Genomic DNA, 26,024 nt, shown 5'->3' with positions numbered 1-26,024 from the left:
TTGGATTGACCATGCAGAGCCTTTTACAGTCATGCATGCATACATTTTACATATGGGTGGTCCCGAAATCGAACCCACTATCCTGGCGTTGAAAGCACCATGCTCTGCTAACTGAGCTACAAAGGACCACTTCAGTTACATCAGTTTAGTCTGGTAACCACCCATGGTGCTATGTATGATGGAATTCTCTTTAAATGACAGGTTCTGATGTAGAGACTGCTCTCCCAGGCTCGTTTTTTCAGGGTTGTTGCACTACATACTCCGTCTGTGACTAAGACTGTCTGTGGAGAAACAGTTCAAGTAACATCTTGTCAGAAAGAGGGCGGTTTGACAAGACTTGAATAATAGTAGCTGTCAGAGAGGTCTCCTGTCTGTTGTCTCCTGACAGGCCAAGGTGTAGTACCTTCCACCTCATTATCACAGACTCAAACATGCACATGGTAGTTTGTGTGATTAATGGTATTTGTTAACATGTTCTGTGTCATACCGTGACAGACAAATAAGGTTTTGATGATGATTATGTGTGAAAACTGCGATGTGTTACTGGGGTATTTTGAAGCTCAAAGAACCCCATCGGAAAAAAAATACATTCAGAAATGCTTCACAATTGAAACAAAGGAATTCAAGGGCTTTAAGAAAGGTGTATGTGTCAATTGTATGTCATTTCTCCATTTGAACTCTGATCAATTAAATCATTTAAGTCTGGGAGGTAGGACACGACCAATTCATTTTGCACCAGTCAGGTTAGTTGTTGTTAATAATTTTTGCACTTCAAGCTTCAATCTAGGAGGGGGCTGCCATAAGGGAGAGCATTCACAGCCTCCACAAACTAGCCAATTTCAATTTCACAGTTTCAATTAAGTTTACCGACTTATATTCCAAATACTTGAAAGGAGTCCAATACCACTGTATATATAAACACAACATTGGCCTCTTATCTGGCTTTAAATGTTGATTAAGAAATGGCACATTTGAAAATGTTCACTTGTGTACTCTGTGTTGATCCTCTGTGGCTGAGGTCGGGACCACAGGCGAGTCAGCTGACGTCCCAAATTGTACCCTATTCCCTATTTAGTGCACTTCTTTTGACCAGGGTCCATAGGGCTCTGGTCAAAAGTAGTGCACTATATAAGGAATAGGGTGCCATTTGGGACCGCAGCCTCAGCCGGTTCTAAAGGCTCTTTGGGGTCGTCACACCACAGATCCCACCGCTGCCACCAAATGACGCTCCCCCACAGCACAGCGGTAACCGGGAACACTGTGGCTAAACATGAAGGACGGTGACCAACCAGCACGGTCCATAGTAAATTACTCAGACAGATAAGAGCACTCTGGTGCCAGTTTTACGAAACCCGTAGCGTCAGCGAAGCTGAACACTAATCTGTGGAACTTGCGCAGGCCTCTAGACCCGCGCCATGTGGAAGCTCCAAGGGGAGGGAATCAGCTTGGGCTTTGTGTATGGAGCGTCTGTTTCTTCTCAGCTCCCCCAGAACAGAACAGAGACCTCTTTATGGGCCATCCATTGGAGGGATTGACGGCAGAAAGTTGGCCTTCAGACAAGGCTGGTTGTCTGTAGGCGTTTACTGGAAACGGAGGGAGCAGCAAGGCCTGGGTTGGGTTGGGTTGGGTTGGGTGCAGGTTGGCTCCCATACAGAGAGGGGTATAAATGAGAGACTGAGGTGAACCCAGGCCTTGCCAAGAATGCTAACATTTCAGACCCACCTTTCAGACCCACAACCAGCCTCTGCCAGCCTCTTGTCCCTGTGGATTTCAGTGAGAGATCAGTTTACCCAAATCCACAGATTTTACGGGAAGAAGCCATATCAGTATTTCAACTATTTTCTTTACCTCATGTACTCCTGGCACATATCAGCATTTACTATACTTGAGATATGGAACTGTGTTGTAAGTCTAGGCTCCAAGTAGTATCTATTATGAATTCTTATCATTATAACTAATGGATGTTAAAACATATTTGTGTATACTAGCTTATTTCTGCTTCAAATACTTTTTTCTTCAAAGCAAGAGCATTTGAGTTGTTTTTGTGTGTTGCCTGCCCACCCTGCAACTCATCAGTTGAGCAGACTCAAGTCTGGTACTATGAGCCCCCAACCCCACCGTCCCCACTCCCCCCCACCTCACCGTCCCACTCTCCCTCACTCTCCCCTATCCACCCCCATTTCCCGCCCCACCTCATCAACCCTCTCCTCCCCCCTCCCCCGATGGACAGCATACTGTGACTCATTACAGTGGTAATTTGGAGACTAATGAAATGTGAGGACGTGGTACTGGCCTGCTTTGTTTAAAAACATCTCCTGACACATCTACTCCTTGGTTAGGAGAAGCAGCCTGTAGTATAGGAGAAGCCTGTAGGCCTCTATAGCAGCAGACAAACAGAGAGTGGAGAGGTGAGGACGTGGTACTGGCCTGCTTTGTTCAAAACCTGACATCTTCTCCTCTTCACTTGTTTCCAGGTGCTATACGGCCTGGCCCACCACACACAGAGGTTTCAATTAGACCCAACAACCATATTAACACAAGGAGTAGCATGCCCCTTCAAATAACTAGCTTTGCCCAAAACAGTTCAAAGAACTGTGCCAGCGGCCAGCAGACAGCCGGTACTTTATTCAGTGTTCTGTTCTGGCTTCAGGGGGTAGCTATCAGCTATCAAGAGTTACAGCAGCCTCCTGGCTGTGTTTCTACAAGCAGACCTGCTAGTTACCTGCCAACAGATGACACATTTATATCCCACTGACTGTGACCTGTGGGCTATATTATCAATGACTCAACTTCAGTTACAGTATCTTGTTCTATTAATCTGGTAGCTTGAAGGTGGCTGACGAGACGCCTCTGTTTTTTACAGTTACATCCGGATGGATGTGCTGACTCGTAACAGGGCTAAGTAGTAATATGAGAGACACCTTGGCTGTGCCCACCCAAACAGACACCCAAACAGTAGGCTTTGTCATAGGAGTGTAGTCTGAGAACCTCAGTCTCAACTTGTTCCCTGCTTCAGGCCTAAGTCTGAGGAGCGGTACAAGAGGGGATCACTATGACACATCAGGAATGGGGGAACAAGAACAATAGTAGTGGATCTGGATTGAGATTTACATGTTTTCAGGGACATACCTGAATGGCAGACATACAGTACATGAAAACCACTAACATTCACAAAAATCCTGTTTTATAAAACACTGTTTTGCACAACTCTTTCAAGGTATTCACTTTAAACAGCAATGTGCTTGTGCATGGTTGTCTCTTTCACTCTAGTTCTGGTATTAACTAATTTTCTCTCTCTCCAGACCTCATGGCCTAGCAGGCAGCCCGGTCATCTCAGACGGCATCTCTCTGATCCGTCTGTCTCCCCACACAGCAGGGACGGGGGATTCCCCCTTCAGCCCCCCTCACCCCTACGTCAACCCCCACATGGAGCACTACCTCCGCTCCATGCACAGCAGCCCCACCCTCTCCATGATCTCTGCTGCCCGCGGACTCAGCCCTGCAGAAGGTGAGACACAAATGCACAGACACACATACAAACTCCAGGCAGTTATAAGGGAGCTTACTGTAACAGAGCATTAAAAGAAAGAACACATTTTTAAAAGTGCATAGTATTTTCTACGTCAAAGCACAGCCCATATCGGTCAGATTATACGTGATATGTATACAAATGCTAAGAATAAGACAGATATAGTTCGGAAGTCATTATGTAAGGGTGTGTAGTGATAGATTTACAGACATATTTGGTTCAGCATTAAGGAGGTGAGATGAGAGGATCAGGCTGTGTTTAAGGGAAATAACACTTAATGGATAGTTCTCGCTATAAACACAGAGAGAGAATGTCTGGAACACAACATCTCCCAGAACACACCTGGGTATATGTTGTTATGTTGTTTACACACCAGATTACCCACCATACTGTGAAAATTAGTCCAACACCTAATACACTCTGCTATATTAAAACGTTCTCCTTTCATCCTCTCATGTAATGGGATGTGTATGGTTTATAAAACGGGTGGGTCTAATCCTGGTTCGCTGATTGGTTAAAACCGCATTCCAACCGGTGTCTATTCCACAAATTACCACCGGCTAAAGCTATGACGTTGAAATGCCTATTTACTATGTTCCATCTGACTGCGCAATCCACTGTTTCATCAGCCCAGCCAGTCAATTTATAAACTTGATCTCCCCTGTAAAAAGCATCTAGACATTATCTCCCATTTCCTTTTAGACTAGCAATTGGTTTTCAATAGCGGAGATTTGTATACATCTTGCTGTCTGTCTCTTTGATATTTGCAACATTGTTTCAGTATTGAAATTCGATCTCCAGCTGTCCCGTAGTAATGAATGTGTTGGGAGTCAGGACGAGACAGACAGGCAGGCAGCTTTTCTCAGCCAGTCGAAATCATGAATCAGCATAAAGTTTATGTATATATACAAAGACATTTCAATTTAAAAACAGGTCAAACTAAACAAAATTTTGCTAGTTTGCAATCTTTCCAGCTTCAGTTTGAAGTGATTGTGTTAGCTGTGTTGTTGGCTAGCTCCGCTGACAACAGTGTCCTGACGAGAGAGCACATTTTCTATGCCAGGTGAAATAGTGCATCATTAGCTCATTGTTATGGATGTATCCAAAGAAATATCACTAGAAAACAGCTTAAACAAATGCAAACGCAGGTACTTTGTTGTTATTCTGGCTGCACTGTTTGACATGACTGTAAATTAGCCGTAGTTGACTAGCTAGCAAGCAAGGGATAAGAACGTTGCCAGCCAGTATGGCAATAGAACATTTAGAACGAACAACTGGGTCGCGTCCATAGATACAAAACAAAAAGACTTAACGACTGGGTCGCGTCTCTGGCAACCAAACCGATAGAACGAACGACTAGCCGGCTTGGGTAGCAACCCTAGATTTGTGTCGGGACTATATCTTGTGGAAGGATGAAATAGTATGAATACATTTTTTAAACGTTTTTAATGAAAAAATGTAAATCATTAGATGTTGGTAACCCGTTGTATAAAAGTGATAATGCCCGAGAAGCCAGTGTTTGGAGGATATATTGGCACCCGTGCGTGCCAATTTATCCTCCAAACACCGGCTTCTCTGGCATTATCAATTAAGTGTATACTGTGTGTGTGTTTGCATGCATGTGTGTGCATGAATGTGTGCGTGCTTGCGTGAGTGTGAAAGAGAGAGCGAGAGAGAGAAAGAAATAGTGTATGTGTACACATGCACGTGCTAGAATGTGTGTATACGTTTGTGAACAAATGTTTGGGTATCGGAAACTATGGAAATTAGCAAAGACTAACAAAGCACATTTCCCTCCCCTGTATGGAGCTCATATGATGACAGGCCTGTCCTCACGACCCTGTTACAACAACAGGTTGAAGAGAGTAGAGAGAGCTGCCTGAGAGGCTACAAAGGCTGAGAGATAGAGCTGTCTTAGAGGCCCACAAATAAATCACTGAGTGTACTCCCCTGTCGACTTTAATGGCTCTGTGGCTTTTAGAAGAAGCAATGCGGAAGAGATTCTGTCACTGATAAAGTGGCAGCAGTGGCAAAGAAGTATGTCAGAAAATGGAGGTCATTAAGCTTGAATGAACATAAATAAAGTTGTGTAACCGGGGAGCCTATCAGAGAATACTGTAGATAATCCTAGAGATAGAATACCTGTAAAGTAGTTGTAGACATCTTGTTTGAGTGTAGTTTTAGTAACCTAATGCCTGGACACTACTGTTAATTGTCCCGGAGATTCTTCTTTTTCCTATGTTGTTGTGGAGCTATAGAATCAGTCCATTTTATCAGCATATCAACTTGGTTACATCAGGAAACTGACAGATCTTCCAAGGATAGGAAACATCCACACCCTTTATAGCCAGTATTGTCAATGTCTACTATATGTCTGTTACAGCAGTGTAGGGTCACCCCAAACCATGTAAAGGAGAGAGAGCCTCCTCATTCTGCCTTCTGTCTGTTGAATTCTCTGGCCGATGAGCTGGTTTCACCGGGACGACTACTGGTTTTATCCTCTACCCTTCACCACCATGCTCCTGTCCTTGTGTCTGTCCAGTCCACTACCCTCCACCATCCTCAGTCTGTCTGTCCAGTCCACTACCCTCCACCATCCTCAGTCTGTCTGTCCAGTCCACTACCCTCCACCATCCTCAGTCTGTCTGTCCAGTCCACTACCCTCCACCATCCTCAGTCTGTCTGTCCAGTCCACTACCCTCCACCATCCTCAGTCTGTCTGTCCAGTCCACTACCCTCCACCATCCTCAGTCTGTCTGTCCAGTCCACTACCCTCCACCATCCTCAGTCTGTCTGTCCAGTCCACTACCCTCCACCATCCTCAGTCTGTCTGTCCAGTCCACTACCCTCCACCATCCTCAGTCTGTCTGTCCAGTCCACTACCCTCCACCATCCTCAGTCTGTCTGTCCAGTCCACTACCCTCCACCATCCTCAGTCTGTCTGTCCAGTCCAATACGCTCCACCATCCTCAGTCTGTCTGTCCAGTCCACTACGCTCCACCATCCTCAGTCTGTCTGTCCAGTCCAATATCCTCCACCATCCTCAGTCTGTCTGTCCAGTCCACTACGCTCCACCATCCTCAGTCTGTCTGTCCAGTCCACTACGCTCCACCATCCTCAGTCTGTCTGTCCAGTCCACTACCCTCCACCATCCTCAGTCTGTCTGTCCAGTCCACTACCCTCCAACATCCTCAGTCTGTCTGTCCAGTCCACTACCCTCCACCATCCTCAGTCTGTCTGTCCAGTCCACTACCCTCCAACATCCTCAGTCTGTCTGTCCAGTCCACACAAAGCAGCTACTGGAAGTGGTTATGTGATTCGGCAGGCGAGGAGAAACTAAAGCTTCTCTGTGGGCCTCCTGGCCAGCACAAACACACGCCTGTTCTCTTTTACCACAGCCAGCCCTAATTAGTCTTGATAGGAGCGTTTTGGTGTGGCCCGTGGTTTAGGCACTGCAGAGGAAAGGGGCTCAAACCTCCACCCCTCCTTCCCCTCAGTTTATCTAAATAACAGTAGTGACATTAGACCAGGTGTGTCAAACATACGGCCGTGGGGTGGTTGGAGTAAAAACATATACTTTAAAATTACTAAAACCAAATCGAAACTGTGTAGAAATGATAATGGACCTACATTCATATAGTTTCTTGACTGTGTCCATCTCACTAATAATCACCTAAATGAAAGCTAGACAGTCAGAGAGCATCAGAACTATGGATAGAGGACCATTTTTTTTACATTTTTACGGCGAGGAAATATAACACATTTTCAGTGCAGCCATCCGGACCTCTTTGAAGACCGAATGCGGCCCCCGGGGCAAAATGAGTTTGACACCCCTGCATTAGGCCCTTTAAGGGAGCTCAAACCTCCATCCATCCTTCCATCCCTCCTTTCTTCCGCTCCTCCTTTCTCTAACAGTAGAGACGTTAGCCCCTGATATATCCGCAGGGGCAAACGGAGAGCAGGAAACGGGGAGGAGGCCACAGTTATGGCTATAGGCCACAGTGGCTCGCTGCAAAAGGAAAGAAAACAAATCTATATCTCACTCTTATAGCTTGTGACACTTTTAAATGTGGGTTTACTGGGTGCAGGTGTTAACATGTTTTACATCAATATTTCCGTTGTGCTCAAGGGTTTCCCTTCTCTACCACTATGGATGCCATTTTATGGCTGTGTGTGTGTGTGTGTGAGAGTGAGTGAGTGAGTGTGTGTGTGTGTGTGTGTGTGTGTGTGTGTGTGTGTGTGTGTGTGTGTGTGTGTGTGTGTGTGTGTGTGTGTGTGTGTGAGTGCGTGCGGTAATCTGTCTCAATGAATTTATGTGCGAGACAGGAGAAGAGCAGGAATGTTCTATTCCCTCCTTATTTCTCTTCTTCTTACCTTCTTTCTCTTCTTCGTTTACTCCCCTGGGTCATTGACACTGCAGCAAACCTCAAATACTTCCCCTATCTTTAATCAAAAGCCTTTTGCCCTCCAGGCATCTTCTGTACCATATATCTTCAAACCTGTGAAGCAATGCACCCTGTCTGTTCCTCTCTGTCTCTCCATCTGTCACTTCATCTACTCACTCTTTTTGTCTCTGTCAGTGTCTGTCTCTTTGTCTCTGCGTCCTCTCATTCTGTCTGTTCCTGTGTCAGTCTTCCCTGTCCCCGTCAGTTGTTCATTAGTTGACCTGTGTCTCTCATCTCACCCCTCTCTCCATCTCTGTCCTACAGTGACCCATGAGCACCTGAAGGAGCATGGTCTGTTCAGCCTGCCCCCTCCCCCTCCAGGTGCCAACCCTACAGAGTACTACCACCTCATGGCTAGTGGCAGGAGCACTTACGGAGACCTCATCATGCAGACCGGGGCGACCGCAGCAGCACACCTGCCCGACTACATCAGCCCTGTGGACGGTGAGTGACCCTGAAATCCTGCAACGCACCTTCCTGGGGTGTACCCCAAATGACACCCGATTCCCTAGATCAGGGGTTGGCATCTCTGGTCCTGGAGTGCAACAGCCACTGCACTGCAGGATCCTTTCCCAACCAGACACCACACCTGATTCTACCAATCACCTCACTGACCTTAATTGGCTAAATTCATCACATGGTCTAAAGCAAAACATGAAGTGCCTGTGGCCCTACAGGACCAGGGTTTCCTACCCCTGCACTACTTTTGACCAGATGCAGCCAAGGTCACAGTGACTCTCCCACCTCACTGCTAGCTGTATCATACACTGAGTGTACCAAACATTAGGAACAACTTCCTAATATTGAGTTGTACCCCCCCTTTGCCCTCAGAACAGCCTACATTTTTCAGGGCATGGACTCTACAAGGTGTTGAAAGCGTTCCACAGGGATGCTGGCCCATGTTGACTCCAATGCTTTCCACAGTTGTGTCAAGTTGGCTGGATATTCTTTGGGTGGTGGACCATTCTTGATACACACGGGAAACTGTTAAGCATGAAAAACCCAGCAGCATTGCAGTTCTTGACACAAACTGGTGTGCCTGGCACCTACTACCATACCCCGTTCAAAGACACTTAAATCTGAATTGCACACATACACAAGCCATGTCTCAATTGTCTCAAGGCTTAAAATCCTTCTCAAACCTATCTTCTCCCCTTCATCTACACTGATTGAAGTGGATTTAACAGGTGATATCAATAAGGGATCATAGCTTTCACCTGGATTCACCTGGTCAGTCTATGTCATGGAAAAAGCAGGTGTTCTTAATGTTTTGTATACTCTGTGTAAATTATGAAGTATCCATATGCCACACTACTAAATACTAAGTGCTTTTCATAGACTTCTCCACATCAAAGCAAGAGGAGCTTTCCTGGACTTATAAAAACCCTGAGTCGTAGCAGGGGGTGTATATAAACACAGAAAGGCCCACCACTGTTCTCCCAACACAGGCCTCTCATTTACACAGTTAGTCACATAGTGTTTCAGGTGTGTTACACTGTTATGAGTAACATCCTACAAATCCACAGTGGTAACCTTAAAAGGGCAACGAGAGAGAGAGAGAGAGAGAGAGAGAGAGAGAGAGAGAGAGAGAGAGAGAGAGAGAGAGAGAGAGAGAGAGAGAGAGAGAGAGAGAGAGAGAGAGAGAGAGAGAGAGAGAGAGAGAGAGAGAGAGAGAGAGAGAGAGAGAGAGAGAGAGTTGGCAGTGGATGTACTATATTGCAGGCAGCAGCAGATGCCAGGGCTTCTATATCTGTCTCTTCTCTATTTCTCAGTCAGTGTTATGGCAGGTATACTGTAAATCTGTGGTCCCTGCTCTGCTCTTGCAATCTAACGGCAGGGATAGTGGCAGGCAGGCAGGGGAGATTTAGTGACAGTGTGACAGAAGATAAGTGGTGAACAACCCTGTTTTCATAGGAGAGGTCAGACATATGGTTAGGCACCAAAGCCTTGCTGCCAGTCCCAGAGTGATAAGTAAGTAAGGCCTAATATAACCTTCCAGTTGGCTGTATGAATGAGCAATACAGTGCTACAGAGTGGTAAACTAAACTAAACTGTCCATGAAAGTAAGCATTTCGATGCCTTTCGATAATCAAACACATACATTCGCTGCCTGCCTGGCACAGGCTCCCGGTTTGGTATCCATGTCACTTTTATCCTGTCTCAAACCACCCAAGGGAAACGAGCGAGAGCGAGCCATCTACCATCTAACGGTGTTTGCACCTCCTGTCACGCTCTCCATCCACCCTGCGTGACGCTAACGTACCAATCCTCATGTGCATGCTAGGAAAATGCTACCGCCATGATCCCTGCCAGCGCAGGATCCACCTTGAAATGAACCGTTTAAATTACCCCTCAATCACTAAATCAAACATGAAGAGGGGGAGGGCATGCAGATTTGGGCATAGAGGTTGTTGCCTTCCTCCTTCACTACTCCGTCCCTCCATTCCTCCATCCATCTCCCCACTCCTCTCTCCCGGCGTGACCGCCACTGCTGCTGGCTTCCCACAGTTGTTTGGGGAGGCTGTTTGCTCAAACACCCACAGACACCGACTCACACAGCACAGGACTGGGCCTTCTCCTCCTCCTCACCTCCCCCGCCCCCCCTCGCCTCCTCACCTCCCCCTGGCAGGTTTATTTGGTGTTCTCTCCTTCTCAAACCTGGCTGACTTTGATGTGGTCAGTGTCCTGGGCACTCTCTGGCTTGAAGCTCTCCGTTAGTGTGGTTTAGCGAGACTAGCAGCTCCACAGACACACACAGGCTCTGTATTGACGTCTCAGCATACGTCCTGGCTGAATAAAGAGCCTCATTTAACGGCAGAGAGGGCGATACATATGCATCGAGACCGCTATGTTTGTTTTGGAAGCCTAGCGCTGATAAAATAAAATAAATTAATATGCATATTTAAAAATCAATTTATGCTCTAATAAATTCACTGGACCTACCACAAGAGCTGAGTCCTCAGTGAACCCAAAGTTATAGTATGGCTGGTTCTTTTCCCTTCCCAATGATTCCTATTAGTACTGCAGACATGAGAGAGTGGGCTTAAAAAATTGTGATCGTTATTAAAAGGGAGAAATGTGTTCATGGAAAATTCTGCATACTAGCCCTAGTGCCGGGCGTACAGTAACGTTTTAAGACAGTCAGGTGTTCTCGTAGTTCCATGGGGCTAAATGTATGGATTTACTGTACATTTTAACATTTGCCATTAAGCAGAGCTATAACCCAGACATGTTAACCTTGGTCTTTTCTCAAGAACATGGCTAAATTACACTAAACATATCACCCTAATGCTGTCCAGTTTACCAGAGATAGCTGCTTAGGACAGACCATGCATCCCTGTGCCCATGCGTGGTACTGTATACTGTACGTTGACAATTGTATACCGTAATACAATTAATGAGAACAGTCAATAATCTGATCAGTAATCTGACTGTATGCATACCCATTCTCAGTTTTGGATCCCTTTGTTGAGGCCTTATGCTCTGCAGAGAGTGAAGGGGAGTAGGTAGCTAAGTAGTAATGCTTTCTCTAAGAACACATTATGGGCCCTGGTCAAAATTAGTGCACTATACAGTATAGGGAATAGAGTGCCATTTGGCACGCACCCCAGTAGCTCTCTGCTCCTCTCCTCCGCCCACTGTGTGACTGATTGAGGCATGGGTGCCATATAGGCTACATGCAGTCTGCTCCGACAGGCCTACAAAACAAACACTGACAGATCCTCCTGCTGTCCGTCAGTCTGTTGGTTAGCGTGGGCTGTGCCGAAATGCCAAGTGTGCCTCCGTGCCAATGGCGTGCTCTGACGCGTTCATCACCGGCTGCATGTGATGGGCCGGCCGGCCGGCAGGCCGACACGCATGCTGAAAAAACAGTCTCCACTAAAACAACATAGACCAATAGCAGACACAAACGTTTCCACCAGACCAGGCAGAGGCCAGTTGGGCCTCATTCCCTAAAGCCCTTTGTAAATCTATTGTGTGTGGCGTGTGATGTTATGAGTGGTCTCACCCAGTGATCTCAGATAGATAGATAGATAGATAGATAGATAGATAGATAGATAGATAGATAGATAGATAGATAGATAGATAGATAGATAGATAGATAGATAGATAGATAGATAGATAGATAGATAGATAGATAGATAGATAGATAGATAGATAGATAGATAGATAGATAGATAGATAGATAGATAGATAGATAGATAGATAGATACATACATACATACATACATACATACATACATACATACATACATACATACATACATACATACATACATACATACATACATACAGTGGGGGAAAAAAGTATTTAGTCAGCCACCAATTGTGCAAGTTCTCCCACTTAAAAAGATGAGAGAGGCCTGTAATTTTCATCATAGGTACACGTCAACTATGACAGACAAATTGAGATTTTCTTTCTCCAGAAAATCACATTGTATTATTTTTTATGAATTTATTTGCAAATTATGGTGGAAAATAAGTATTTGGTCACCTACAAACAAGCAAGATTTCTGGCTCTCACAGACCTGTAACTTCTTCTTTAAGAGGCTCCTCTGTCCTCCACTCGTTACCTGTATTAATGGCACCTGTTTGAACTTGTTATCAGTATAAAAGACACCTGTCCACAACCTCAAACAGTCACACTCCAAACTCCACTATGGCCAAGACCAAAGAGCTGTCAAAGGACACCAGAAACAAAATTGTAGACCTGCACCAGGCTGGGAAGACTGAATCTGCAATAGGTAAGCAGCTTGGTTTGAAGAAATCAACTGTGGGAGCAATTATTAGGAAATGGAAGACATACAAGACCACTGATAATCTCCCTCGATCTGGGGCTCCACGCAAGATCTCACCCCGTGGGGTCAAAATGATCACAAGAACGGTGAGCAAAAATCCCAGAACCACACGGGGGGACCTAGTGAATGACCTGCAGAGAGCTGGGACCAAAGTAACAAAGCCTACCATCAGTAACACACTACGCCGCCAGGGACTCAAATCCTGCAGTGCCAGACGTGTCCCCCTGCTTAAGCCAGTACATGTCCAGGCCCGTCTGAAGTTTGCTAGAGTGCATTTGGATGATCCAGAAGAGGATTGGGAGAATGTCATATGGTCAGATGAAACCAAAATAGAACTTTTTGGTAAAAACTCAACTCGTCGTGTTTGGAGGACAAAGAATGCTGAGTTGCATCCAAAGAACACCATACCTACTGTGAAGCATGGGGGTGGAAACATCATGCTTTGGGGCTGTTTTTCTGCAAAGGGACCAGGACAACTGATCTGTGTAAAGGAAAGAATGAATGGGGCCATGTATCGTGAGATTTTGAGTGAAAACCTCCTTCCATCAGCAAGGGCATTGAAGATGAAATGTGGCTGGGTCTTTCAGCATGACAATGATCCCAAACACACCGCCCGGGCAACGAAGGAATGGCTTCGTAAGAAGCATTTCAAGGTCCTGGAGTGGCCTAGCCAGTCTCCAGATCTCAACCCCATAGAAAATCTTTGGAGGGAGTTGAAAGTCTGTGTTGCCCAGCGACAGCCCCAAAACATCACTGCTCTAGAGGAGATCTGTATGGAGGAATGGGCAAAATACCAGCAACAGTGTGTGAAAACCTTGTGAAGACTTACAGAAAACGTTTGACCTGTGTCATTGCCAACAAAGGGTATATAACAATGTATTGAGAAACTTTTGCTATTGACTAAATACTTATTTTACACCATAATTTGCAAATAAATTCATAAAAAATCCTACAATGTGATTTTCTGGATTTTTTTTCCTCATTTTGTCTGTCATAGTTGACGTGTACCTATGATGAAAATTACAGGCCTCTCTCATCTTTTTAAGTGGGAGAACTTGCACAATTGGTGGCTGACTAAATACTTTTTTCCCCCACTGTAGATAGATAGATAGATAGATAGATAGATAGATAGATAGATAGATAGATAGATAGATAGATAGATAGATAGATAGATAGATAGATAGATAGATAGATAGATAGATAGATAGATAGATAGATAGATAGATAGATAGATAGATAGATAGATAGATAGATAGATAGATAGATAGATAGATAGATCCATCGATCCGGAAAAGATCTGTTCAGCCCTCTGCTCAATTTTTTCATTCCGATGTTGCCCTCGAGACAAATTTATTGGCCACCCCTGCTCTAGCTGGATCAGCATTTGCACCCCTTTCAGTGTAAACTTAAATACTGTAAATCCTACAGATTACAGTTCATTATGTCTTAATAGTAAGCTCACTGAGGAACGCGTCAAACAAGGCTGAACAAGGGGGGAGGCTCGTAGAGAACTAACAGCATAGGACCCTGCTGCCGGGAAAATAAACTCAAAGGTCCCATGACAATAGCTGCTGCCAAAGTAAACGTCTGCCATGCAGTCAGAGGAAAAAGAGATCTTAGTGTTTGGGGAGGAGGAGGGAGGGAGGGAGGACAGAGAAGGAGGAGGGTCTTGTCCAGTCCCTCTGACTACATACACAAACACTTACTGTATGAGCACACATGAGCACCTGGCAGTAGTGTGTGTGCGCACACACACAAACACACAGCTGGATTTAGCAGGACACTGGGGGCTCATAGGGGAATCATCGCAGTGAGCTCCCTCTAATAAAATGTGCAGTGATGGTATTAGCGAGATTTACCAGGAAAAATAAACATTCCTCACCACTCGGAGGAGAGCAGAGGGGATCGGGGGTGGCTGGGCTGGGCTGGGGCTCTTGGCTGGCTGGTACCCAGGCTGTGGTGTAGTTTAGGAGGGAGAATGGGCCTCGCGCTGGGCCTCTCTCCATCGCCTCGGAGGACCAACGCATGACCCAGCCTACTTTACCTCAGTCTGGGGTCATCTGAAAGAGAGAGAGATAGAGTAGTGGAGGTAGTGGATCCACTGTACAGCGACCCTAAGAAAGAAAAATTAAAAGAAAGAGAGAGAGAGAGAGAGAGAGAGAGAGAGAGAGAGAGAGAGAGAGAGAGAGAGAAGCGGAGGTAGTGAATCAACACTCCTTACTAAATCATCCAACAAAGCCAGGCCCTCCACAGGGCTCCACTGGCTCTCCTGATGGGAAAACAGAGCCCAGATAAAGAGACCCTACATCCCATTGTAATATCATTCTCTCAGGCTAACTACTAACTACAGGCCTCTAAAGCCTGTTGCACTGAACAAAGGGAGACTACCTTTGTGTGCTGTGTGTGGAACCTGTGCCAACTCTCATTCGGGGGGCTTTAGTTTGGGGGCTGTACTGGGAGGGACGGGGGGGTAAAGGATTAAGGATTACTACCCTTCAATTACAGTATTCAGATTTTCCACAAAGCCATTTCCATCAAAACAGCAACGGAGATGCTTAAAATAATCACTCAGCCCCCTTTTAGTTTTTTTTGTTAATGTGCACACAAGTGCCTGTAATTATGAGCCTATATATCAGTCCAGATCCCCCAATTATAGCCAACCCTCCCTGTGCTCTACTCTGCTCCCACAGAGACAGTCCTAGACCTAGAGAACAGGACATATCCCTCGGCCAGCGCCACGCCACCTCCTCACACATGTGGTTTCTCACTCCCTGCTGCCAGAACCTGGTGTACCCCTAAATTAGAGCCCCGCCATCGATAAAACACTCCATCACTGTGTGTGTTGCCTGAATGACCTCAGGCAGAGCAGACACAACAGTGACCTCAGGGGGGTGCTTATATTTGTCCTGTTACACACAAGTGTGTAAGGAAAATGTGTTTATTTTGCATATCCCAACTCCCCCAGGGAGTGGGGTCACGGCCAGGGTCACCATTATACAGCGCCCCTGAAACAATTAGGGATAAGTGCCTTGCTCAAGGGCACAGTGACATATTTTTTACCTTGTCGGCTCCAGTATTCGAACCAGCGATCTTTCGGTTACTGGCCCAACACGCTAACCTCAAGGCTACCTGCCGCACTAATAAATTGGGGCTGTCTTCAGGCGCTGTGTCTCTAACATGCGGTGCCAGCGGAGGAGTGTATCCTTGGTGTTCCAGGTCCAGGCTAGAAGAGCAAACGCTACGCTCTCATACACACTGTTGACTAACACTTTAACTAGGGACTCATGAGTGGATACAAAAAGTTGTACTAAATTGAATAGGGAGAGACTACAGTTTTTCTGGGGATGGGTATTTTGGGGTTGGAGGTATTTCATTTTTTGTCATTTAGCAGACACTCTTATCCAGAGTGACTTACAGTTAGTGAGTGCATACATTTTTCATACTAGCCCCCCGTGGGAAACGAACCCACAACCCTGGTGTTGCAAGCGCCATGCTCTACCAACTGAGCTACAGGAGGCCTGAAGTATGAAGGGGGTTGAGACAATGTCTGGGGGTAGGGGTTTGGGATGGTGGGTTTAGGGGGTTATTACTACAGTATGTCTGGGGATATAGGGATGGGGTTTTGGGGGGTGAAGCAGTCTTTTGTGAAGATGTTGAGACCATGTTTGGGGCTAGGGGTATGGAGGGGTTTGGGGGTTGGGGTATGAGGTATGAGGCTGTCTTTTGGGAAGGGTGCCCAGGGGGTGAGGCAGGCGCCAGCTTCGCCAGGCTGCGAGCCGTACTCCGTTTAGTTTCCTGCTTTATAAAGTGGCACATTAATAAGCAAATCACCCCTGAGGTTCAGTTCTGTTCTGTGGTGAGCAGAGATGAATAAGACCGCTGCACTACACACACACACACACACACACACACACACACACAGACAAACACACGGCAGCTCCACAATGGGCCAGCCCAGTCCCAGGCAAGAGAGAAAGAGACATTAGACTCGATGCAAAAAGCCTTTCTAAAGACATTTACATTTACGTCATTTAGCAGACGCTCTTATCCAGAGCGACTTACAGTTAGTGAATACCTATTTTTAATTTTTTTTTATATATATACTGGCCCCCCGTGGGAAACGAACCCACAACCCTGCCGTTGCAAACGCCATGCTCTATCAACTGAGCTACATCCCTGCCGGCCATTCACTCCCCTTCCCTACCCTGGACGACACTGGGCCAATTGTGCGCCGCCCATGAGTCTCCCGGTCGCGGCCGGCTGCGACAGAGCCTGGATTCGAACCAGGATCTCTAGTGGCACAGTTAGCACTGCGATGCAGTGCCTTAGACCACTGCGCCACTAAAGAGTATACTATAAACCACCTTCGTATCCGGATAGCAACCCTCTCCTCTCCCCACTCCACCCCCTCTCTCTACTCCCCCTCTCCCCCGAAATCCCCCCTTCTCTTTCGCAATACGCCTAATGATACATGACACATTTATTTATTAGCTTCATTTATGAAAGAGTTGGCAAAATCAACAATCGGTCCCTAGGAGTGTTCTTCTATATCTCTTACATCTCTACAGCTGAGTTTTCGTAGAGCAGCCAGAGTCCCTCTGAAGTCCTGCAGCTCTCTAAGTAAGCACATGAGCCTTTTGTTTTACAACTCAGCACCATAATAGTCTGAAAACATAAGACTTCAGTTTTTACACACACACACGTGCGCATGCCCCAACACCCACCCACACACACGCACACACACAATGTATAAGACTACAGTTTTTACAGCCGTAGGTTTGGATAGGTATAGTGGTCTCTGGATCCATATGGCCTGGAAGAAAGCGTCACTAATTTACCCAATAAAGGGTCAGAGGATTGGCTGCAGGTGGACAGTGGTGTGTTTGACATGTTGTCAGGTGGTGGTGTGTGCGTCTGTCCGTGTGTTTTGGGGAGGTGTGATGGGAGCTATTAAGAACTTCCTGTTGCCAGCGCCTCTGATGATGCCCCCTGTTAGGCCTAATAACCCCCCATCCCAGACCAGTACTACCCCCACCCCTCTGCCCTGGTCTGTGTCCTGTCACGCCACGCCACATCACACCAGGGCTAATACTCAGCACCTGTTGGCCCACAGCAGCTGGCCAACACTACCCCCTACCCTTACCCCATATTCTGCTAGCCACTACCCCCTACCACCACCTCTGTCTCTCTCTTTCTCTCCCTAGCTGTCACCCATTGCCACCGGAACAGATTCAAACCCAATGCCACCAAAGAAAAATACAATTTACTTTTTGGACAACCCTGAAAGACATCTTTCCAAATGTCTTTGACCACCTGGAACTGTTTTATGTAGCCTGTAAAAGGGACTACATGCTCAATTCAGGTCAGAATTACATGCACAGAACTCATGACTACGCGGTTAAGGATGTCTGCATACATTCTTACAGAATAATGATGATTATAATACACAACCTGAGGGAATTAATTCCAAAAGGGTCAAAGTTGACACAAAATACCAAATCAACAGTTAGTGGGAAAAAAATAAGAAGTTATTTTTTACTGTAATGTTCATGCTCCAAAAACAGCTTGGTAAAAGCCCTCCATGACTCTCTGGGTTTACCTCTACCTTTTGTAGCTATGCTTTATTCTTTTAATGGTATTCTCAAATCAATTTGTTTAAATTGCTTCCATTTAACATGCTGAAATACAACTGACTGGGTGAGATTCTTATCACGGTAATTACAGCAAATTATTGGGAGTGATTCATTATGCATAAGAGGATGTGAATGTTAAGGGGAGGAGGAGGGTTGGGGTTGTATTAGAGAGATGATGGAGAGAGATATAGGCTGAATCCCAAATGGCACCCTATTAGCTATATAGTGCACTATTTTTGGTCAAAAGTAGTGCAGTGCACTATATATGGATAGGGTGCCATTTGGTACAGCCATCGACAGACTGAGGGGGACTGTACCTTAGTCTAGGCTAGACTAGCACTAGAATGAGCTCTACTAGAGCACCTCTGGATAAACAAGGAATGTTTCTTCTGCTTTCATCTTAAAACTGTAACTCTTTGGGGGTTTACTGACTGACTGACCTCTGTGTCCTTACTTTTTAGTATGCTGTGGGAGTATACTACTAGTGACATTTTCTTCCCCCACAATTATTGTAACACATAATCAGGGTAGGGAGAAAGGGTCACTAAAATGTTGTGTATATCGGCTTTCTCGTTGGGGTCTAGGCTGGGTACTGCAAAGCACTGCTGATGTTAAAAGGGCTTTATAAATATGTTTGATTGATTGATTGATTGATTGTGCTCTCTATCTGCAGTGTCCCGGTTCTCCAGCCCCAGACTGACCCCCAGGCTGAACAGAAAGCGAGCCCTGTCCATCTCCCCTCTCTCAGACGCCAGCATTGACCTGCAGACCATGATCCGTACCTCGCCCAACTCCCTGGTGGCCTACATCAACAACTCACGCTCCAGCTCCGCAGCCAGCAGCTCCTACGGACACCTGTCAGTCAGCGGCATCAGGTACAGTTGAAGTCGGAAGTTTACATACACCTTAGCCAAATTCATTTAAACTCAGTTTTTCACAATTCCTGACATTTAATCCTAGTACAAATTCCCTGTCTTAGGTCAGTTAGGATCACCACTTTATTTTAAGAATGTGAAATGTCAGAATAATAGTTGAGAGAATTATTTATTTCAGCTTTTATTTCTTCCATCACATTCCCAGTGGGTCAGAAGTTTACATACACTCAACTAGTATTTGGTAGCATTGCCTTTAAATTGTTTAACTTCGGTCAAACGTTTCGGGTAGCATTCCACAAGCTTTCCACAATAAGTTGGGTGAATTTTGGCCCATCCCTCCTGACAGAGCTGGTGTAACTGAGTCAGGTTTGTAGGCCTCTTTGCTCGCACATGCTTTTTCAGTTCTGCCCACAAATGTTCTATAGGATCGAGGTCAGGGCTTTGTGATGGCCACTCCAATACCTTGACTTTGTTGTCCTTAAGCCATTTTGCCACAACTTTGGAAGTATGCTTGGGGTCATTGTCCATTTGGAAGACCCATTTGCGACCAAGCTTTAACTTCCTGACTGAGGTAGAGTGGTCCTGAGATGTTGCTTCAATATATCCACATAATTTTCCTTCCTCATGATGCCATCTATTTTGTGAAGTGTACCAGTCCCTCCTGCAGCCAAGCACCCCCACAGCATGATGCTGCCACCCCCGTGCTTCACGGTTGGGATGATGTTCTTCGGCTTGCAAGCCTGCCCCCTTTTTCCTCCAAACATAACGATGGTCATTACGGCCAAACAGTTCTATTTTTGTTTCATCAGACCAGAGGACATTTCTCCAAAAAGTATGATCTTTGTCCCCATGTGCAGTTTCAAACCGTAGTCTGGCTTTTGGAGCAGTGGCTTCTTCCTTGCTGAGCGGCCTTTCAGGTTATGTCGATATAGGACTCGTTTTACTGTGGAAATAGATACTTTTGTACCTGTTTCCTCCAGCATCTTCACAAGGTTCCTTTGCTGTTGTTCTGGGATTGATTTGCACTTTTCGCACCAAAGTACGTTCATCTCTAGGAGACAGAACGCGTCTCCTTCCTGACCGGTATGACAGCTGCGTGGTCCCATGGTGTTTATACTTGTGTACTATTGTTTGTACAGATGAACGTGGTACGTTCAGGCGTTTGGAAATTGCTCCCAAGGATGAACCAGACTTGTGGAGGTCTACTATTTTTTTTCTGAGGTCTTGGCTGATTTCTTTGGATTTTCCCATGATGTCAAGCAAAGAGGCACTGAGTTTGAAGGTAGGCCTTGATATATATCCACAGGTACACCTCCAATTGACTCTAATGATGTCAATTAGCCTATCAGAAGCTTCTAAAGCCAGGACATCATTTTCTGGAATTTTCCAAGCTGTTTAAAGGCACAGTCAACTTAGTGTATGTAAACTTCTGACCCACTGGAATTGTGATACAGTGAATTATAAGTGAAATAATCTGTCTGTAAACAATTGTTGGAAAAGTTACTTGTGACATACACAAAGTAGATGTCCTAATCGACTTGCCAAAACTATAGTTTGTTAACAATACATTTGTGGCGTGGTTGAAAAACAAGTTTTAATGACTCCAACCTAAGTGTATGTAAACTTCCGACTTCAACTGTATAAGATACACTACATGACCAAAAGTATGTGGACACCTGCTCGTCGAACATCTCATTCCAAAATCATGGGCATTAATATGGAGTTGGTCCCCCCTTTGCTGCTATAACAGCCTCCACTCTTCTGGGAAGGCTTTCCACTAGATGATGGAATATTGCTGCAGGGACTTGCTTCCATTCAGCCACAAGCATTAGTGAGGTCGGGCGCTGATGTTGGGTGATTAGGCCTGACTCGCAGTCGGTGTTCCAATTCATCCCAAAGGTGTTTGATGGGGTTGAGGCCAGGGCTCTGTGCAGGCCAGTCAAGTTCTTCCACACTGATCTCGACAAACCATTTCTGAATGGACATCGCTTTGTGCACAGGGGCATTGTCATGCTGAAACAGGAAAGGGCCTTCCCCAAGCTGTTGCCACAAAGTTGGAAACAGAATCGTCTAGAATGTCATTGTATGCTGTAGCGTTAAGATTTCCCTTCACTGGAACTAAGGGGCTTAGCCCGAACCATGAAAAACAGCCCCAGACCATTATTCCTCCTCCACCAAACTTTACTATGCATTGGTGCAGGTAGCGTTCTCCTGGCATCCGCCAAACCCAGATTCGTCCATGGGACTGCCAGATGGTGAAGTGTGATTCATCACTCCAGAGAACACGTTTCCACTGCTCCAGAGTCCAATGGCGGCGAGCTTTACACCACTCCAGCCGACGCTTGGCATTGCGCATGGTGATTTTAGGATTTTGTGCGGCTGCTCAGCCATGGAAACCCATTTCATGAAGCTCCCGATGAACAGTTCTTGTGCTGACATTGCTTCCAGAGACAGTTTGGAACTCGGTAGTGAGTGTTGCAACAGGACAGATTATTTTTACGCGCTTCAGCACTCGGCGGTCCTGTTCTGTGAGCTTGTGTGGCCTACCACTTCACGGCTGACGTTTCCATTTCACAATAACAGCACTTACAGTTGACGGGGGCAGCTCTAGCAGGGCAGAAATTTGACAAACTGAGTTGTTGGAAAGGTGGCATCCTATGACGGTGCCACGTTAAAGTCACTGAGCTCTTCAGCAAGGCCGTTCTACTGCCAATGTTTGTCTATGGATATTGCATGGCTTGATTTTATACACCTGTCAGCAACGGGTGTGGCTGAAATAGCCGAATCTACTCATTTGAAGGGGTGTCCACATACTTTTGTATATATAGTGTACACAACAACTGTTCTACACATATACATCTCTAGAGCTTATGTATTACTTTCAACAATCCACACATCTACACATAGGGCTCCACATACAACAGTCAGTCATATAATATCTGCACAGTTTTAAAACGTATGTTATCTATTTAACTAAGTTATTAAAGTTATTGCATTTGCTGTTGTACTTCAAATGGAGTGCATCCGTTAATAACTGTCCTGTCCTTTCATCTCCCAGTCCGTCGTTCACCTTCCCCCACCCCATCAACCCCATGGCCTACCAGCAGCTGCTCAACCAGCAGAGAGGCCTGAGTGCGTTCGGCCATACCCCTCCCCTCATCCAGCCATCGCCCTCCTTCGCTGCCCGCCAGCATGCCCACGCCCTGACAGCCTCCACCCTCAACACCACCCACAACACCTCCAGCTCTGAGTCCAACCAGGTGAGTAGCATTGTCTTACATGAGATATCTGCACATATCTGTCTGATATCTCACAAACACTGGTTTAATTGTGACGCGCATGTCGATGTAGTCATAGAGATCCTATAATTCATGTTTTATATGCAATTCTATGAATTGTGAATACCCAGAGAGGGGTAAGGATAAAATCCATTCAGCTATAACACAGAAACCAAAGATCTCTAATGTGAATGGAATGTAGGCTATATAGTGTCCAAAGTACACTTAGTAAATTATGTTAAGTTATGGATAAAATGATGGCATGCTAAATTAATCCAGCCCAAGAGTGTCATAAACTGTCAAGTGTTTTTGGCTAGAGATGGCACAGCTATGAGCTGGAGGATGACTCCCTCCCATTAGCAGCAGTTTTTATCTGTCTCAGTTCTTAGAAGTGTTTCCTCTGTCTCCTTTATCAACCTATTGTATACAATATGGTCTCTATGAATGTAAACTTCCCCCTCATCTACCATCACCCCCTCACACACACACAGAGACACCCATAAATTCCATCACTATGTCAATTTTAGTACACCAATGTACACACAAACACACAGATACACACACAAAGACACACACACACACAGAGAGAGAGAGATATACACACACACACACTGAGCTGAATCCCCCTCGCCCCCCCACCCCACTGACAGTGATCAGAACCATATTTATCCTGGTTTCCAGCCACTGAAGTCGGTGTTAGTGAAAGCATGGGGGCCCTGAAGCACAGTCAGCGCTGTACTGTACTGTAGTGGCTGGGTGGGATTTGGAGACTAGAGAGACCCCTCCTCACTGACCCCCAACCCTCACTTCATATCCTTTTTTATGATGCTTAAACACACACACACACACACTCACTCACACACACACTCACACTGAGCGTCTCCTCCACAGAGTCTGTGACTGAGGCTTAAAAAGGCCTGTCTGTCTGTTGTGTTGAGAGTTGGTCGGAGGATCAAAGCTCTGAGCGTTGCAGTGTGGATAATAATTTCTCTCTTTTCATATTTCCCCTAGCTGACTCTCATAAAGCAGTCTAAACTGTTTAGTCTCTGTGTCCGGTTGCTATACGAGTTATGGGCCCTGAACCTGGTGCTTGGCTGGCTCTGGTTGACTCTGGAACCAACCAACCCTCACATCATCATGTTACCATAGAACAGAGCCAGTCAGCCAGCGCCAAGAACAATACTGTGATGTCGCTCTGACTTTGCTCTGAGTTATCTTAACTCTGCCTCTGTCTCTTCACACTCCAGAGCACTGTATCTCTGACTCCTTCTATTTGGCCACTTAGCAGACACTTTTATCCAGTGAGTGCATACATTTTGTATATAATCCCTGTGTGAATTGAACTTGACACTCTTACCAACTGAGCCATTAAGGACCACTCTACCTAACCTCTACTTTCTCTACAGTATGTCCTTCAGAAGGCTGGTATAGTCTGTCTCTCTCTAACGTCTACCTCCTTCTCTCTCCTGCAGAATGCTGGTGGTGACCCGGCGGTGAGCAGCACAGTCAACCCCATGATCACCAAGAGGCACAAGGTCAAGACAGAAGCAGAAGGACCCCGGCCCATATCACCATGCTCTCAGGTATGGGACCCCACAACCTCTTTTTTGCTTTTCTTATCTTTAGAGTGAGTTGCGCAAAAGCAATCTTAGATCATTAGGAAACAGATAAGCAAACGCAGAATAGTTCAGTATAGTTGGCTATATACTGTACATGCTATTGTCAACACATAGACAAACTGTGTACGTGCATGCACATAAGACAGTCATGAACCCCTCTCTGACTGAGTCCTCTGGTCCACAGGAGCATGTCCTGGACCTGAGTGAGGATAAAGAGGAATGGAAGCAGGAGCCAGAGGCTGTCTATGAGACCAACTGTCACTGGGACGGCTGCAGCAAGGAGTACGACACCCAGGACCAGCTCGTTCATGTGAGTTATTATTAAGGGATCTTTAGTGACCACATAGAGTTAGGACATCTGTGAGTAGGGGCCTGCTGGTGCCTCTACAGTCAGGGGGTATGCCTGTGACTTTCAGTAGACAAAAGCTTAAGGGCAGAGAGAGGCACACAGATACAGGAAGAAGTCTGAAAGACACCCTCCCATTTCCCCCTTTTTTTAATGTTCAAAACGGCCTCCTCTGCTCCTCATTAAAGTGTCAGTCCAGTCAGGTTTAATATGTAACCAGTCAAGGCAGTAGTAACTGATCCTTTCCTGTGACGGACACGCGCAGGGTTAATGAGGCCTGTTGATTCTGACTGAGGAGACGGAGGTGCTCTAACGCCCCTGCAGATGTGACCCCAACCCCTGGCTCTCAGCCACCGCTGACCTCTGAACCCTAGAGGCATGGCAGTAAATCCATCGTCATGCTCAGAGCTCTGGAACTCTGTTCTATTCCTTTCCTCCCTAAGGAACCCCTGATGAAGCCCTCTCTACTATACTCCAATAGGCTGTGATTAACTGGGATTGTCAGTCCAGTACCCAGACTGGGAGTCTCTGAGCTGAGTCTGGAATGAGGTCTCTAACTCCCAGCGTTACGGGTCAGGAGTGGATTCACCTTAGAGCCCCTTTCTCTCCCCTTTCCACCCTCCAGTCTGTCCTGACAAAGAAAGTCCAGGAGTAGAGCCACCTTAGAATCCCATTTACCCCCTTTGCTCCCCTCTCCTCCCCCACCCTCTCACTTCTCCACCATCCTCCCGCCACCCAGCCCCCCTGCCCCAGTCTGTCTTGACAGAGGGCATGTCCAGACCAGCCCCAGTTAGTTCCAGGATCCATTCCCCCTACTCTGCTGCTCTGTCAGGGATTGAGGGGTTTAGGAAACAGAGCTAAGGCCTGGTGGTGTGGATTGTGGGGTGTGGATGGACATGGTGAAGCAGAACACATACCACAACTCACTGGAATAATGGAATAAGGGAAAGGCAGCAAGGAAGGTAAGCAGAAAAACAGTAACAGTAAATGTCCATTGTAAATACTGTGTTATAAAATAATGAATGTTTCTGTGAATGAGCCTCTTGTTACAGTAACTTCTAATTACATACCAACGTAGATGTAGACATCTGTAGATGTAATAAATGAGAGTCTGCTGCCAACTATTTGATAGGACTTCATCCCTCCAGTACACACCCCCTGTACTGTTCTCACCAGTCATATAAGTGAAATCACTCACCTTGAAAAATAATACACTCAATTATGGCGTAGAACTTCTAAGTTATATTTACCCAAAGTAATCCTTCCCCAATAGCCCCAAATTATGGTTTCAGTATGGTATGAAGAGTACATGGCTGAAAATGGAAGCCTGCTGCAGGCCACACACTTCACTTGTTCATCCACTCCTCCTTTGAAAAATAACTGGGCAGGATCCGGACTGTCAACCACTAACCCAGTCAGTGGGTGGACGACTGCATCCTAAATGGCACCCTATTCCCTATATAGTGCACTGCTTTTGACCAGGGCCCTGGCTTGTGACAA

General features: G+C 46.0%; 1 protein-coding gene across 1 annotated transcript in view; it reads left to right on the top strand.

Moving 5' to 3' along the window:
* gli2a (GLI family zinc finger 2a) overlaps window positions 1–26,024 on the top strand; it is a 104,314-nt gene that overhangs the window by 64,939 nt on the left and 13,351 nt on the right. Inside the window, exons 4-9 of the mRNA XM_041844724.2 lie at window positions 3,303–3,508; window positions 8,239–8,418; window positions 19,080–19,281; window positions 22,340–22,541; window positions 24,032–24,142; window positions 24,363–24,488. Coding sequence (XP_041700658.1) covers window positions 3,303–3,508; window positions 8,239–8,418; window positions 19,080–19,281; window positions 22,340–22,541; window positions 24,032–24,142; window positions 24,363–24,488 — 1,027 coding nt within the window. The remainder of the gene's footprint in view (window positions 1–3,302; window positions 3,509–8,238; window positions 8,419–19,079; window positions 19,282–22,339; window positions 22,542–24,031; window positions 24,143–24,362; window positions 24,489–26,024) is intronic.

This window comes from Coregonus clupeaformis, chromosome 23, assembly GCF_020615455.1.
Source record: "Coregonus clupeaformis isolate EN_2021a chromosome 23, ASM2061545v1, whole genome shotgun sequence".
Lineage (NCBI taxonomy): Eukaryota > Metazoa > Chordata > Actinopteri > Salmoniformes > Salmonidae > Coregonus > Coregonus clupeaformis.
The sequence above is the reverse complement of the archived record's forward strand: the minus strand, read 5'-3'. Positions and strand labels throughout refer to the sequence as shown.